Genomic DNA, 17,749 nt, shown 5'->3' with positions numbered 1-17,749 from the left:
TGTATGTCAAATTAGGTAAATGTTAACTATTTTAGTATTTAATTATTTTTTTATTTTTTTATATTGTATTATATTGTTATTTATTTATTTATTTTAATTTTTGCACTTTTTTTCACTGATATTTTTCATGAACCCTCTATCCCCTTGTGGCCCCCTGTAGGTCCCAGTTTTCCCCAGTTTGAAAATCCCACATGTAAAAATACATGTGCAGATTAGCCAACTGACTCCACACATGAGTGCAGAAATATTGGCACAGATATCCCAAAAAAAAAGGCACAAATGTTGTTTATTGCTAGACCCTGTTTACACCTGAAAACATCCATTTTGGGTGATTAAAAATGGACAGAACAAAATTTAGGTGTAAACTGGATTGTGATTATGATTACTCAAAGTTGCTTCCAAACTCCAGTTGTGATGAATGGAAAAAGTTTTGGAGGGGGCCAGGATTTTTTATTTTTATTTTTTACATGTTTTGCAGTGGTGAAGGGCTGAGTGAAATGAATTTAGAACGTTTGGAGTATCAAAATTAACTTTTGAAATATGCAAGCAGCTGAGAATTCATAAAAATACAACAATGTTCAGTCAGTGTCAAGACTTTTTCACATTTATTTCATTACGTTACTTTTAACTAAATTAAAATAGACCGATGCAACAATAGAAGCTTGTCTTGTTTTGCTATTTAATAGCCAAGCTTTGGTGATAAGACATATAAATAATCTCAGTGGGGGTCCCCATTTATAGATAGTGATGAAAAGGTGTGAAATTTTGTCATGAAATAAAAAAAAAGACTCTGAAGACTTCTTTTTCAAAAACAAATGAAATGTTTAAGCTTTTAAGCAAGTATTGGACTGAAATGGGATGTTCACCTCATGGGGGCAGTACTGTAATATAAATCTTGTTAGATGACTCCACTCTCAAACTTTTGTTTGTTTTGGATGTTGATGCTCGAATCTCTCCTTTTTATTTGGTGCAAATTTGCAGTCTGAATGGGTGTAAATTTGAAGAATGATGTAAATGAAAACAAACAAAACCTTTATTTCTTGAGGTAAATCATTGAAAATCTATTGTGGAACTGTATTTTAAACACACTAATGTAATTGAATTAACTTAACTATTTAATGGGTTATAGCAGTACAAAAGCTTGTGCTTTGGATAAAAGTGTCTGTTAAATAAAATATTTTTTTGAATGTAAAATGTGTTTTATTGAAATGTATTAAAGTGCGTCCTCAACAAACTCCAGAATGCACAAGATATCCACACATGCATTTACCGACCCCCACAAACACATGCCTACATCCATGCGCATTTACAGAGAACTCCAATAAATAAAAATCTAAATGCAATTTTTATGATTCCTCTTACTTCTTGAAAATTATAAACAAAAAGTTGTCTATAAGGCCCCAAATTCTTGCAGGTGGTATAGCTGCCTATTCGTCTTGGCAAAATGCCTCCAGGTCATGCAAAGTCTGTGGTCATCTTGCATGAACCGCACGTTTGAGATCTCCCCAGAGTGGCTCGATGATATTAAGGTCAGGAGACTGTGATGGCCACTCCAGAACCTTCACCTTTTTCTGCTGTAACCACTGGAGGGTCAACTTGGCCTTGTGCTTAGGGTCATTGTCGTGCTGGAAAGTCCAAGAGCGTCCCATGCGCAGCTTTCGTGCAGAAGAATGCAAATTGTCTGCCAGTATTTTCTGATAACATGCTGCATTCATCTTGTCATCAATTTTCACAAGGCTCCCCGTGCCTTTAGAGCTCACCCACCCCCAAAACATCAGTGAGCCACCACCATGCTTCACAGTGGGGATGGTATTCTTTTCACTATAGGCCTTGTTGACCCCTCTCCAAACATAGCGCTTATGGTTGTGACCATAAAGCTCTATTTTTGTCTCGTCACTCCAAATTACAGTGTGCCAGAAGCTGTGAGGCTTGTCAAGGTGTTGTCGGGCATATTGTAACCGGGCTTTTTTGTGGCATTAGCACAGTAAAGGCTTCATTCTGGCAACTCGACCATGCAGCTCATTTTTGTTCAAGTATCGTCGTATTGTGCTCTTTGAAACAACCACACCGTCTTTTTCCAGAGCAGCCTGTATTTCTCCTGAGGTTACCTGTGGGTTTTTCTTTGTATCCCGAACAATTCCTCTGGCAGTTGTGGCTGAAATCTTTCTTGGTCTACCTGATCTTGGCTTGGTATCAAGAGATCCCTGAATGTTCCAGTTCTTAATAAGTGATTGAACAGTACTGACTGGCATTTTCAAGGCTTTGGATATCTTTTTATATCCTTTTCCATCTTTATAAAGTTCCATTACCTTGTTACGCAGGTCTTTTGACAGTTCTTTTCTGCTCCTCATGGCTCAGTATCTAGCCTGCTCAGTGCATCCACGTGAGAGCTAACAAACTGATTGACTATTTATACACAGACACTAATTGCAATTTAAAAAGCCACAGGTGTGGGAAATTAACCTTTAATTGCCATTTAAACCTGTGTGTGTCACCTTGTGTGTCTGTAACAAGGCCAAACATTCAAGGGTATGTAAACTTTTGATCAGGGCCATTTGGGTGATTTCTGTTATCATTATGATTTATAAAGGAGCTAAACAACTATGTGATAATAAATGGCTTCATATGATCACTATCCTTAAATAAAAACTGCATGATCAGTCATATTTTCAAAATCAATCCCAAAATTTCGCAATTTCTGCCAGGGTATGCAAACTTTTGTGCACAACTGTATATATAACTTATAAATATATATACACACACATACACAAACTCACACTTTAAAACTCTTCTCAGAAGAGGCCTATGTTTACCTACAGTATGTTGAAGTCTAAATGAGGTAAGCTCCAAAACGTTGCCGCATATGAATGTGTGAGATGAGTTGAGGCTCTGAGATGAGTGTGTGTGTGCGCGCGCGGCAGTATTTGCCAGTATAAACTGAAGGCTGGTGAATATGCTTGTTTTCATAAGTCTTCTTTTCTCCTGTACATAAAATAAAGGCACGGTACTTCTCACACATGGAGCACATTCCTTCACTCCAGGCAAACACTTCATGTTTTAGTATGCTCGACACCCTGTATATACTGATACTTTTACTAATGACTCAGCCACTTATACACTCCAGTGACTGTCTCCTTTCACTGCTCTTTGGTTTGTATAAATGGAATGAATAAATGGGTTTATTTTGTTTGTAAATTCTAATTGGAGCTGACTGTCTCATGCAGCAGCTTTCAGAGAATTTTTCAGCCTCCAAGTAAAACATTGGACATTTTCTTGGACAGATTTGTTTAGATCTGAATGTTTAGTAAGATAGTTTATAAGTTCAATGTGTTTGCGTAATGTTAAATGCTGAACATGGTCCAGTGTGATGCTCAAGATCAGATAAAACTGTATGTGAGTATGTTTGTTCTAGAGTTGTGAGCTGTGGAAAACTCTTTGAGCATGAGGTACATGTGTGTGATTGATGTAATCCATATGAGCTGGGTTAGGTCAGACTGAAAGGCACGTTAAAGCTGAAGTGTGTCGTTCTTTATTGTTAAAATATTTAACCTATCCAAGCTTAATTCTTAGGTACTGTAGGTTGACGTCCCTAAAAGTGTAAAAACTGCAATTAAAACATGCTCTTTTTGTTTAAGCTCCAAACAGGCACTGGTAAAACATCTGCTATAATATTTTTCAAATATTGGCCTTTCATATGTTGCTATGTTATGTTACTGTAGGTTATGTGTTTTATTTTATTTTTTTCATGAGAATACTCTGCTACTTTTGAATGGCCATCAAAGGAGAATTTGTTGAATGATTTTTGATGCATTTGTGTATGTGTGTTTGTGTTGTATTTTTAGAGGATGCAGGGACGTATTTCCCAAGTGTGAAGCGTAATCCCGGCTGTTACCTTCAGCCCTGCTCAGATGCAGTGAAGAGATGGTTGAGGAGCATGAAAACCAGCGGTAAAATCTTGCTGCTCGTTACCAGCTCACACTCCGATTACTGCAGACTAGTGTGTGAGCACATACTTGGGTGAGTTTTACATACATGCACAGATATACACACAGTCATGTTTATAATGAGAATAGAAAGATATCATCTAAGAACAGATTTATCAAAGTGATTAATAGTTTTTTTTGCCCACTTTAAGGAACTAGTTGAAGTCTTATTTTGCAGCATACTGTAAGTCAGATTTGGGGCCCTATTTTAAGAGCTCTAAACACAGTGCTTTGAGATGCATCATACGTGCCATCTCAGTGGGCTAGGCCGTGAAGTTTGGATATTTTCATTCAAGCGTGCGCTAAGTCTAGGCACAAGTGGGTTTGGAAAAAGTTTGTGCGCAAAGCGCTTATGGGCTGGGTCAAGTGCAATTTAATTAGGAGGTTCTTCTACGGTTATTGCACCGTCTGTGTCCTATTATATATTGCATGTTAAGCATCAGTGATAGAACCACAGCACATTCATAAGAAGTTGTTAGTCTAAATGGGCTATATGCAATGAATTGGAAGAAAAGAAATATGGACTTACATTCTTTTGTGCAGTAACTTTTTTCTGGTTGAATGTTAGGCTTATTTCTATGTACTATTTTGGATTTGGAGAGGTAATAACATACGATTTTTTGACCACTTCATTATTTTGAGTATATTTTCATTTAGTTTGAAGTGTAATTTGAATTTAGAAATATTTTTGGTTAAATTTTTTTGTGTTTCTATAAGTAATTGTAATTTTTAAAGCAACATCGACTTGTGGAAGTGAAATGTGTGCAAAAATCCACAGCCTATCCTGGAAGGCCGATACAATCACTGTTAATACTAGCCATGATTTGTGTATCAGTTGATCAATATGATTAATAATACTTACATTCTCTCCAATTTTAATGGAGCCTATATACAAGTCCTAAAAGAACCACATTTCCCATGTATATAATATTTATTCAGGCATAAGTTAAATTATTTAGACAAATAATTTAAGTAAAAATAATATAATGCAGGGACACTGCTCTAGCATGCTCAGTGTACACAGGTGCATATTAATATATAATATTAATATCTCCTATCTACATAACATCAATGCGGGCTAACAAAGCATACTTAGAACATATCCTTGTATTTACAATTAGGCATGCATCTGCACACATACAGCACAAACACACTCCTTGGAGCTATTGAAAGAGTTTGCACATCCATAAGGAGATTGCACATCCACATGCTAAATTAATCAATTAAATTAATTAATAAATTAAAGTGAGTTTTATCCACGCTGCATCAGTTGTCGCATTTCTGACAGTGATGGTATTTTAAATTTTAGCTATGTTCTCTTCTCTAGAGTTACTGTAATTTTTTCAAGCAAACTAACTATGGACATGAGGTTTATGACGAGTGCTGATCGGAGGAGAGATGCTATATGCAACACTCGGGTTTATTGACAGCAGCTGAAGCGATTTGACATGCTTTAAAAAATAAATAATAGTTTGAATTTCACGACAACGGTGACATAATTTGAAAGCTGGGACTTTGTTTTATGAAAAGCAATAAAAAAAAAAAAACAGTCAAAAATTGTTTTTGACCAGATTTCACAGTTTTATCAAAATTATCTATTGCGACTTGCAACTCATTTCGATGGAGCTTATCACAAATGTATTCAATCTGATTTTTGCAGGATGGACTTTGAGGAGTTGTTTGACATCATTATCACTAATGCTCTGAAGCCTGGATTCTTCTCTCTTGTTCCACAGCAAAGACCTTTCAGAACACTAGGTGAGTAGCACACATGCGCGCGCACACACACACACACAGAGAGTAACTGTTGCAAGGTGCAGTCTTACTCTAACATGTTATATTTAATATTCTGTATAATAATACTAATATGCTATAACAACTGTGCTGACAAACCTTACTTTTACACAGATATGTTTTCATACAGTGGATGCTTGTAAATTATTAATTATTATTATAAGTGTTGTATTTGTTCATATTGCTAATATACAGCTCTGGAAAATTAAGAGACCACTCCAAATGTTTCTTAAATCAGCATCTCTACATGTATGGCAGCCATTCCATTCCAGTGTCTGTTGAATTCCTGCTTGAATTTTTGAGCCTGGAGTGGCGTAAAGCCACCCAACAGCATTATTTCTGAACTCTTCCGAAGTTTAAAACATTAGTATTGTGTTTATTAAAAATGAATATGAACTTGTTTTCTTTGCATTATTTGAGGTCTGAAAACGTGGCATCTTTTTTGTTATTTTGACCAGTTGTCATTTTCTGCAAATAAATCCTCTAAATGACAATATTTTTATTTGGAATTTGGTAGAAATGTTGTCAGTAGTTTATAGAATAAAACAAAAAATTCATTTTACTCAAATACACAGAGAAACTGAACATTAGGAGTGGTCTCTTAATTTTTTCCAGAGCTGTATATATTATATATTATACAGTGTATACACTGATCAGCCACATCAGTAAAACCACCTGCCTAATATTGTGTAGGTCCCCTCGTGCCACCAAAACAGTGCCAACCCGCATCTCAGAATAGCATTCTGAGATTATATTCTTCTCACCACAATTGTACAGAGTGGTTATCTGAGTTACTGTAGACTTTGTCAGTTCGAACCAGTCTGGCCATTCTCTGTTGACCTCTCTCATCAACAAGGCATTTCCGTCAACAGAACTGATCCTCACTAGATGCTTTTTTTGTTTTTGGCACCATTCGGAGTAAATTCTAGAGACTGTTGTGTGTGAAAATCCCAGGAGATCAGCAGTTACAGAAATACTCAAACCAGCCCATCTGGCACCAACAATCATGCCATGCTCCAAATCACTGAGATAAAAAAATGTCCCCATTCTGATGGTTGATGTGAACTTTAAATGAAGCTCCTGACCCGTATCTGAATGATTTTATGCACTGCTGGCACACGATTGGCTGATTAGATAATCGCGTGAATGATTTTTGGTGCCAGACAGGCTGGTTTGAGTATTTCTGTCTATTTATTGTTTTTGAATCATTTACCAGTCTTTCTATATGTTCACACTGAATTCAGAGTAGAGGCTAAATTTAAATGTGCCGTATATTCAAGTAAGAATGCAGCTGGATGTGAATTTTTTTGTCCACTTTTCATGAGTAGCACTGTATTGCTGTTATTAAAACATTGACCTAATACTTCAGTAAACTACAGTTTAACACATTTCATGACATTTAAGAGTTGTTTGAAATTTAATTTGATCCTTGTGTTGTTGCTGGACAAGTTATGCTTTAAATGGAGACATTGTATGTCCGAAACATAAACCAACCAAAAGAATGATGGTTACAGACTTTTAATTGCTTTCAAAGAAAGAAACTGAACAAATTAACAAGTTATATATGGAAAGAACATTCTATTTCCTCCAGTGGCATGCCAAAATTCACAAAAAAGTATAGCATATGATTCCTTTTTTTTTTTTTTTTTAGACAATCTGAGGCTGGGTAACCATTTTTGCAGCTGGTATTGCTGCATGTGCAAAGAAGAATATGTTGTTGTTTTTCCGGAAAGGAGTGCTGCAGGAATCAAGACAACCATTGCTTCTAGACTCATTCATAGAACATTATGAACATTTCATTCCAAAAGTTTACATATGCGTAAATGGCAGATTTTGCGTATACACAAGTTTTCAAATTTAAAACCATAAGTACACAAACTCCTGCACAAAAATCCCATTCAGCGTAACATTCCCCACCCTGTCTCCTCCTCAAAACAACTATAAATGCTGTTGTTCAATTCATTTCTTGGCCACTGAATTTGTTGCGCCTATTAGTGTTCATAGTAGGGTACAACGGGACTAAAGGCCCACCTTAAGGGAAATTCGATTTTTTTCTGGTCACAAAATATATGAAGATTGAAAAAAAAAAAATCTTTTTATTGAATAATGATAAAGCAACATAATTTGTGTGAAAATAAATAATAACAGAAGGTTGTTTTGATTAAAATTCAGTTTTTTTTTTAAAAAAGGTGGTGAGGGGTAAAAGGCCCCCAGGGGGTTCCAAGTGATATCGTGTAGATATAGGGGCAATAGTTATAATGCAAAATTTGTCAACTAATGCAAATAATTTTGAGACAGCAAGATGCATTTTTGAGCAACAAATTAAGATAATGCTTACTCAAAATAACCACTTCAGAAAAGGGTTAACCATGTCCTTTTCATTTCAAACACATTTGGCATTGCAGAACATCTCAAGTATTCTATAAACAAATGAATTTCCATTGAGATTGGATCAGTCAATGTGAGCCCACTTTTAACATTTTTCATAAGAAATCAATTCGCCCCACTTAATAAAAACAATGTGTTTTTTAGGGGCCTTTAGCCCCTGCAACAGGGGGGCTTTTTACCCCAAATAATATCCTTTCACTTATTGGATAGTTATTGAAAAACTTTGTATTTAATCACCTTGAAAAAACTGAAAATGAAAAATAAGTATTTTGTCTCAAAAATAAATGTGATCATTTCTGGGATTTTCATTAGCTACATAAATTTGCGACATTTTAAAGATTATTGAATATTAGATCAAATTACCTCAAAATCAGACTTTAGAAATTACATGCAATGATCTCATGGATCAGGAGAATTTTGCAGTTCATAGTGTCAAACAGGTGTTAAGGTATGTGCTGTGGTAGTTTTTGTTACTATTTAGTGTTTTGGGAGAAAATAAAATCTAATGTGCCTTTTAGCCTGAGAGCCTTTAGCCCCGTTGTACTGTACTGAATGGACAGAGCCTTACTGTATGTTTTGCATACAAAATGATGATAAATTCAAGTAAAAACTAAAAATAAATGAATACAATTTATTCATGGATTCAAAGAGAACTGTGACATAATACATGGCTTAAATCAAATTGTAAGAAATCATTATAATAAAACTTGAAATGGCCAGAGTGCAGTGTTCTGCTGTATTTTAGTGAAATGTTTTTTTATTTTTTTATTTTTTTTACATTCAGTATATCCCAGTTATTATTACTTAATTAATCTGTAATAAAATTGGCAAGTGGGGGATCTTGTAAGTTTTGTCAGAGGGGAGGCGCTCTGTCTTATACTTCGAAAACCCCTGGTATAGAGTAATGCATAGATATGCATAGATTCGGTTTATTTAATCAAACTTAAAATGTTACCCTCTCTCTCATTTCTTTCTCTGTAGTGGATGATGTTGAGGATAGTGAGGGTTTGCCATCACTGGAAAAACCTGGTTGGTATTCTCAGGGCAACTGGCCTCATCTACATGAACTACTGAAGAACTTGACCAACAAATCAGAGCCCAAGGTAAGGCTGAACTGTTTTATTGCGTCTAAATTCTAAGCAACAATCCTGTTGTGTGCCCTGTACTGTAGTTTTAAGGTGTAATGCAGCGTTTCAAAGGTATAGCAGTAACAGTCTTGTGTGTTTGTATGGGAAGGGGCCTCGGGCTTTATGGTTGTTGCATTGTGAATTCTATCTGCAATGCTCCAGGGCGTTCAGATCTTACCCAGCCACAGATGTGTTAGAGAGGGTTAAAACATGTTCACAGTGTGTGTCAGAACACAAACTCAGGACACAACATCTCTCCTACAGATAAAGGATACAGACATGCCTAAACAGCATGAGAACACACACAAGAGCTAATTTGATTGGTCCCAAGTGTATCTTGATAATTAGTCTTGTTATCTTTGTGTATGGGTGCTTCTCAATCGGAAGGCTGCAGCCTAGTTTGGCTGTGTCCTTCTTAGACCAGTCCTTCTTAGGCTGTAGACTAGGCTCCTTAGCATTCAGCGCTAGAATGAGACTTTCTAGGAAGTGTGCATGACAAACCATATGCTTATGCTGTGTTCCATTCAACTCGGAAAGTTGGATTTTCCAACTTCCTAGTTGGAAAAGTGCAATGGAACGTCACTTGATGAAGGAACTCCAACTGGGAAACTCGTGCAGAATTTTTTAACTTCGATTTCTCCAAGATGCAGGTGCGTGACGTCACACAAATATGTCAGCCCCAGGGAGATACACAAAGTAAGTGATAAACATTAACTTGTATTAGGTAATATCGATAAATGAGTCAAAGCTCCTACATTACATGATATTAAAACTTTTTTAACAAACATTTGCAAAGATGGGTGTTTAAAACAGTAAATTAAACTTTCTTTTGATAATCGTATACCTGTAGCTCAAGTGCTAGCGCTGCAGCATTGTTTATCATTTGCTAGGAGACATCTCTGTTTACAGTCAAACAACTGCTTATCAAATCAAATCACTTTTATTGTCACACAACCAGATACACAAGTGCAGTAGTGTGTGAAATTCTTGGGCGCTTAGCTAACAGGAGCATTGCAGTTTTGTTTCCTTACACGTCATCTTCTGAGCATCTGGCAATGGAATGCCTTTATGCTCGGAGATCGGAGATATCAAGTAGGAATATCCCACATCCGAGTTGAATGGAACGCAGCATTAGAACCATGTTATATTATACTTTGTTTAGAAAACCCATATAATGCAAAAATGAGAAATATGTCCTTAACCTCTAAATTATTTTAGCTAAATATTTTATTCACAAAGCTAGTCACTCAAAAAAAGCCTTTATATACAATATTTAGCAAAAACTGATCTTAGAATTTTATACTGAAACCCTTTCAAATATGAAAATACAGAACCCTAGACTTGTAAAAGATGTAAAACTATTAAAGCTTTTCAAATACATGTAATTGCCTTTTTATTTTTTTATTTTTTTGTGCTTTTATCTTTTAATTTGTTGTATTGTCTGAGCTACTTGCCTTTTTTTTAAATATATGTATATATAAATTGGGACATGTGCAATGAATTGTGGGTGACTAAAGACCTCGAAGGATGCATGTGGCAGCGGGGGTGTGGTCGAGCGTCCGTCCGGAGAGAAAGCAGTAAGGGCGCTTACACCTGAGCTAGATTATGTCTAACACCTGTCTCTAATTCCAGTGAGCATGGGGAGAGCGGCATATAAGCGGCCACGCCACCAGCAGAGGGAGAGAGAACTGGCACAAGGAAGCCTGCTGTGTTCATGAAAATAGGATGCTTATGTGATTATTGTGGACGTGAAGCTAAAGAGACTGAGAGACTACATGCCTGTAAAACTGCTGAGTTGTGTGAAACTATAAGCGTTGACGTTGTCAATTAAACATTACCTGTGGCTGGAGAAACCCGCTTCCCTGTGTCTCCCTCCCCTCCTACTGTGAAGTCCGTTACACTGGTGCCGAAACCCGGGACAAAGTTGGAGGAAGTACGCCCTATGGAGTCCTCCATGTTGGCAGAGATCCTCAAGTCCCTCACCGACCTACACCAGTCCCAGCAACAATCCCTGCTTGAGCTCCGGCAAGATCAAGATCGCCGGTTCTTCGAGATCCTTCAGGCTCAAGCAGAGGAAACCCCGGCTGCGGCCCCAGACAAACACAGCCCCATGCCCCCGCCCATGCTCTTGAAGATGGGGGAGGGGGAAGAACACCCAGAAGCTTTCCTCAAGCTCTTTGAGCTCACTGCTGAGATCTGGGGCTGGCCGCGTGACCAATGGGCGGCCAGGCTCCTCCCGTCCAGGGAAGCCCAGCTCGCAGCGCAACAACTGCCAGCGGCTAACCTCCTGGCCTACAATGATCTGAACAAGACCATCTTGCAGCGGGTTGGCCGCAGTCCAGAGCAACATCGCCAGCTCTTCCGTTCTATGAAGTTGGATAGGACCGGCCACCCGTTTGGCATCACCCAACGGCTCTGAGACACCTGCCGGAGATGGCTGCTGTCGAGGGAGTGATCAACCAGGTGGTACTGGAGCAGCTCATCCATCGACTACCGCGAGGAACGGTGGAGTGGGTCCAATGCCACCGGCCAGCGTCACTGGAGGAGGCTGTCCGATTGGCAGAGGACCATATGGCTGTGTACCCGAGGGCGGAAGAGCCCTCCCCCTCTCTCCCCCCCCCATGTTTTCCCTGTTCTCTTCTCCCTCCCCTCTTCTCTCTCACTCTGCTCTCTCCCTAGAGCCCGTTCCTGCCCCACGGAGGCAAGGAGTCCCGCCACCAAAGCCAGTACCCTGTGTGCGGGGGTTTGCACCCCCCCCCAGCATATACAATGCCCCGCCACTCTCCCCCTCAGCCGACGCAGGTGCAGGCGTGGCGCCTGGGTCGGTCTGCTGGAGTTGCAGGGTCCGGGACACTTCCGGGATCATTGCTCTGTGATGGAGCTGGGGATGACGGTCTGGATCCCCGACACTCCGCAGGCTGCCCCCGATCGGGCCGGAGCATACCGGATACCAGCAAGAGTCAAGGGGGGTACTCACCAGCCATTGGTAGACACGGGTTGTAATCAAACCACTGTCCACAAATGATTGGTTCAACATGAGGCTTTGGGCACAACCAAAAGGGTGAGGGTGAAGTGTGTGCATGGGGATATTCACAATTACCCCGTGGTGACCCTTGTGATCAAATTTTGGGGAACAAAACATAGAGTGGAGGCCGCGGTTAGTTCCCGTCTCACCCATTCAGAATTCAGAAATGTATTAAAGGGAATATGCATGGATGGGTCCTGCACAAAAGCGAGATGTGAAATGTGCGATGCTCTGGCAGGGGAGGCGGAGCCGGGGCCGTCTTCGTCAGCTCCACGTCAGGATGACGTGAGGGTGGGAGAGGCTGCAGCCCCTTTGGAGCAGTCACGAGATGAAACCCTCAAGCACGCCTTCGACCAAGTGAGAATGATCGATGGTCAACTCCAGCCGAATGTCGCACTTTCATATCCCTATTTTGCAATTATAAACAAGTGGTTGTATAGTGATGCATGATGCTCAAACAAAGGAAGATACAACCCAGTTCTTAATACCGTGGAGCCATTGGGAATGTTCCAGGCGGCTCATTATAATCCCTTGGCGGGTCATCTAGGGGAAAGAAAAACACTAAACCGGCTAATAGCCCGTTTTTATTGGCTGGGCATTGGCGGCGATGTTCACAGGTGGTGTGCGGCTTGACATGAATGTCAGCTGGTGAACCCACCGGCCACCCCAAAAGCACCATTGCGCCCCCTTCCGCTGATCGAGGTCCCCTTCGAGAGAATTGGCATGGAACTCGTCAGGCCATTAGAGCGGTCAACACGCGGACATTGCTTTGTATTAGTCCTAGTGGACTACGCAATGCTATATCCGGAAGCAGTGCCTCTGCGCAGCATCTAAGCACGTAGTGTTGTGGAGGCACTCTTCAAAATAATCTCCCACCCTTACTTCCCCTTGAGGGAAACAAAGTACAGCACCGTGGAAAAGGAGTGTCTGGCCATCAAGTGGGCAGTCCTCACTCTCCGTTACTACCTGCTGGGGCAGGCCTTCACCCTCTGCTCAGATCACACCCCACTCCAATGGCTCCACCACATGAAGGATACCAACACGTGGATCACCTAGTGGGGTGCCGACTTCCTTTCCAGAAATGGAAACTCACACCCCGGCCTGAGTTGGGCGGTGGGGATATGTGGCAGCAGGGGTGTGGTCGAGCGTCCGTCCGGAGAGAGAGAAAGGAGTAAGGGCGCTTACACTTGAGCTAGATTATGTCTAACACCTGTCTCTGATTCCAGTGGGCATGGGGAGAGTGGCATATAAGCAGCCACACCACCAGCAGAGGGAGAGAGAACTGGCACAAGGAAGCCTGCTGTGTTCATGAAACTAGGATGCTTATGTGATTATTGTGTACATGAAGCTAAAGAGACTGAGAGACTACATGCCTGTAAAACTGCTGAGATGTGTGAAGCTATAAGCATTGAAGTTGTCAATTAAACATATCCTGTGGCTGGAGAAACCCACTTCCCTGTGTTCTCCTTCACTCCTACTGTGAAGTCCATTACAATGCATTTGATGCATCCTCCAAAATATTGCAAACGAGGCTGCCTTTCAAGGGTCCTCACAGTTGAGACGGCCTTTGACGGTGCTTGATGACATGGCAGCCGAGATATCCTAACAAGGCTGCTGCCTTCCAATTGAAAAGCACCGAGTATAAGCCCTATTGTTCTCCCTGCATTGTTTGATGTGTTTGGTTTTTGTGATTAGTCTGGACTTTTTTTTTTTTTTTTTGTCTTTGCTCTTATTTATTTAATATAATCTGCATTTTGGTTCTCAACTACCACTTGCCCAAGAATCATTAGTCTCTTTTCCACCATCGAGCCAAACGGTTTTGAGCAGGGTAAGGAATGGTTACAGTAGCTTTTCCACCTGGGCACGATTCGGCATGACACGATTAGAAACCGTTCTCGGCCCGGAATTCTCAGCATGGTTAGACAACTGTGCTCAACTGTGCTGGTGGAATGCCTGTAGTGACGTCGCGACTCACGATTGGTCACTTGTCAGTTGCCAAGATAACTCGTTTTTTTTCTCTGTAGCTGGCCATGCGCACTATATGGGCAAAGTAAACACACTTCTCACTTGGTCCTTAAACTCTTGGGTTACTAAGGTAACGGCTGACGTATTTCTTGTGTACATTCAAAGTCTGTTTTCAGCACCACAGTGCAAAAAAATCCGTAACCATGCCAGCTGGCCCGGATCGGCACAGAACAAAATGGTTTCGCAACAAGAACAGTTTGGCCTGATGGTGGAAAAGAGGCTATTGTTACAGCTATTAAAATTGTAGTATTTTACCAAATATTTGGGTGTACTATGTATTTGAATGCTTAAGAGTACATCGCATTGTTGGCGTAAAGGTGCTGTAAGCGATTTTAGCCATTCTGGAACTTCCACCAGACTAGCCATTGAATTAGCCATGCCACCCTTTCCAAACCCCCTTTCAAAGGCACGTGTGCACACACAAACGCACAAGAGATTGTTGTGTTGGAGCAGATGAAGGGGGGAGGGTCCCCCTGAGAATTGTACAGTCCGACCCTGAGCATTTCGTGTGAGCAGGACATCATACCTGCACTTATACGAGCATATGTGGGCTGTCCTGTGAATGTGCACATTGATTGACAAGCAGAAAGTCTTCTGATTGGCTGAACAACAATCTGACCTTGGCTTGAAGACATCCATAACACTAAATTGAACTCCTTTTCAGTCAGAACGCTGTCTTGAAGTAGAAGGCAGCTTCTTATGTTGGCAGAAGACAGTGAGGCAGCTCACTAGGTTTTGGAACAGAGCCATTGTTATTATAAAGTGCTATGCTAATAAATATGTTGACAACTTAATAAATTAATTGTGTTTTTCTTCATTTGTAAATTAATTTGGAGAAAAACATCTGCTAAATAAATAAATGTTGCTTAAGTTGTTAACATTATGTAGGCTAATGCTTAAAGGATCAGTTTTTATGTACATTCAAGTATAAATATATATGAAAATTAGTGCTGTGAATTAATAATAAAAAAATATTTGCATGATATGCCAATTAATTTATTGAAGTAATCAAAATTATTTATATAAATCAATATTTGCTGGAAAAGGCCCCCAAGTAAAGATATTTCAATACATAATAATCCAAATAATTATACATAGGCCTATAATAAAATAAATATAGTAATTTCAGATAATTCAAAGACATTATATTGTTGCAGATAAATAAAGCATTGATTAGGCAATACAAAAAGTGGCTTTAGAAGTCAATATATTGTTTGGTTTATTTCCAAATTATTGAACACAAGCCTATCACTGGCCAACCTGTCCACACATTTTGCAATTTTTCACCATCTCTAGCTCTATAAACGCCAAATTTGATGACTCTGTGTCAATCTCGAGACCTGTTTCTGCTCTGTCCAGCTGTCGGTTTGTTTCTGTACAGCTCTGCATTGACTCTACAGCTGGAGTTACGCGTACTGCCCCCTGCTGACTCAGACTCACGAAAACATGACGATGGATAACACAAAAACACTTCAAGCTTGAATTGCTCCGTTGGTTGAAAAATTGCTTATTATGGAATTTACGTGCATTCACAGGAGATGATTTATTGCAGAATTGTTTTTTACTCATTATTTTTTCATGTAATTAATCACGCTGAATTAACGTGTTAAATCAGTAGTCTTAATGGAAATATAGAAATCAAAGTTTCATGAAATTCCTAACTATTGGAATGTTCAAAATGTATGCATTGCATAATGTAATAAAAAAACAATGTAATAATGTTTCTTAATGTTATTAATCTAAGTTATTATAAAGTGTTCTTGTAGTTAGTTATTGACTGATATGGTATATTTACCTTCAGTATTGAATGTACGTGTGTGTGTGTGTGTGTGTGTGTGTGTGTGTGTGTGTGTGTGTGCATGGGTTTGTATTCGTGTGGGTGTATGTGTGTGTTTTCTGATGCAGGTGGTGTATTTCGGAGACAGTATGCGCTCGGACATGTTCCCCGCCTGCAGCTTTGCAAAGTGGGAGACGGTGATGATTGTGGAGGAGATGGAGGGGGAGGGCGTTCCACGTGCTAACCCAACCCCCAGTAACAGCCCCGCCCCAAGTGAAAGTCCTGTAGAGAAGAAGGGCAAATTTGAGGTGAGAGTTAAAAGCTGTTTCTGTTTAGTCAAGCTCAGGATCTTTTCCACACTCCATTTCAGGAATGCTATGAATAGGATTTCTATGTATGTGCCTAAAAGTGATTAATGTTTTGTTTTTTTCTGAAACGCTGTGTGTTGCTCTGAAGCTCTATCCAAAAATCCTTTAGGAATTTGAGTTTATCCAGTAGGATCATTTTTGATGCTTGGAATAATTTTTTATATTTAACAAAATATTACTTGTATTTCATTGGAATTATGTCTTGGCACTGGACAATTTAGGGAATCATGGGGAGAAATTGCAATTTTAAAGTCCTTTTAATATCTTTTAAATTCCTTTTTATATCCTACAGTGGGTTTTATCCTGTTGGTAGTTATAAAAGTATTGGGAACTATGTATTCTTAAATATGTACAGTACAATGCAAAAAAAAAAAAAAAAAAAAGGAGTCATGATGTGCTATTTTCATGTTGATATTATGTTATTTGTTTAAACATTTATAACCAAGATATTACTTATTTAAAGAAAGATTAATATATTTTAATATGATTATTCAAGTCTTTTATACACTTTACATAAATGTTTGTGTACACATATCAATTTAAGAGGTGAAACTCGTGATATGGCTGATATGAACCCAATTTAAGACACTACATTTTTATATTACAATCTACAGCCTAAGTGGACAATGCAAGTGAACCGTAATACTACAAAAGTAGGTCTATGCCAGGGGTGTTCAAACTACGGCCCGCAGGCCATCTGCGGCCTGCCGACTGCTCTTATGTGGCCCGCGAGAGCTTTTGGAAATAGAACAGAATTTGACCCGCTATTGAGAAATTATATGAAATTCATATTCTGAACACTGGGTGTCGCTATCACGTACAGCCACATTTCACAACGCATCATCTCTCTTGCGTTCAGGAGTTTGGAATTCTCCAGATATTCACGGATAAAGCACCAGACACACACACAAAAAAAAAATATGCATTTGTTATATGACTTGTATCGGGTTAGATACTCATGTACTCATTCTCGATATAATGTCCCGATACCACGCATCATGATTCGTACAGCTGAGTAGAGCTGCCATGCCGTTGTGCAGTGCGAGTGGCCGCACCAAGTTTGAGTGCGCATAGACCCGCACAAGCCATGCACACTCTCCTAGAAAGTACCCTGTAGCGTTGGGAAGTTTAGTTAACTGTTGTGAATTGGTTGGTTTTGATGTTTCAGTGAAATATGAAAAGTATTCACAGACTTCTCAGTGCCATTTGAGAGTGAGGACATAAGAGGGCGCTCAAAACACTAGCGCATCTCTGCCTAGACT

The 17,749-nt window shown here is 39.5% G+C and overlaps 1 protein-coding gene across 2 annotated transcripts in view; it reads left to right on the top strand.

Annotated features, from left to right (window-relative positions):
* LOC127415840 (5'-nucleotidase domain-containing protein 1-like) overlaps positions 1–17,749 on the top strand; it is an 83,122-nt gene that overhangs the window by 54,568 nt on the left and 10,805 nt on the right. For both annotated transcript variants that reach the window (XM_051654830.1, XM_051654829.1), the window contains exons 7-10: positions 3,843–4,017; positions 5,644–5,741; positions 9,147–9,268; positions 16,248–16,427. In XM_051654830.1, the coding sequence (XP_051510790.1) occupies positions 3,843–4,017; positions 5,644–5,741; positions 9,147–9,268; positions 16,248–16,427 (575 nt within the window). The remainder of the gene's footprint in view (positions 1–3,842; positions 4,018–5,643; positions 5,742–9,146; positions 9,269–16,247; positions 16,428–17,749) is intronic.

This window comes from Myxocyprinus asiaticus, chromosome 25, assembly GCF_019703515.2.
Source record: "Myxocyprinus asiaticus isolate MX2 ecotype Aquarium Trade chromosome 25, UBuf_Myxa_2, whole genome shotgun sequence".
In the NCBI taxonomy this organism is placed as follows: domain Eukaryota; kingdom Metazoa; phylum Chordata; class Actinopteri; order Cypriniformes; family Catostomidae; genus Myxocyprinus; species Myxocyprinus asiaticus.
This window is presented reverse-complemented; position numbering and strand designations above follow the sequence as displayed.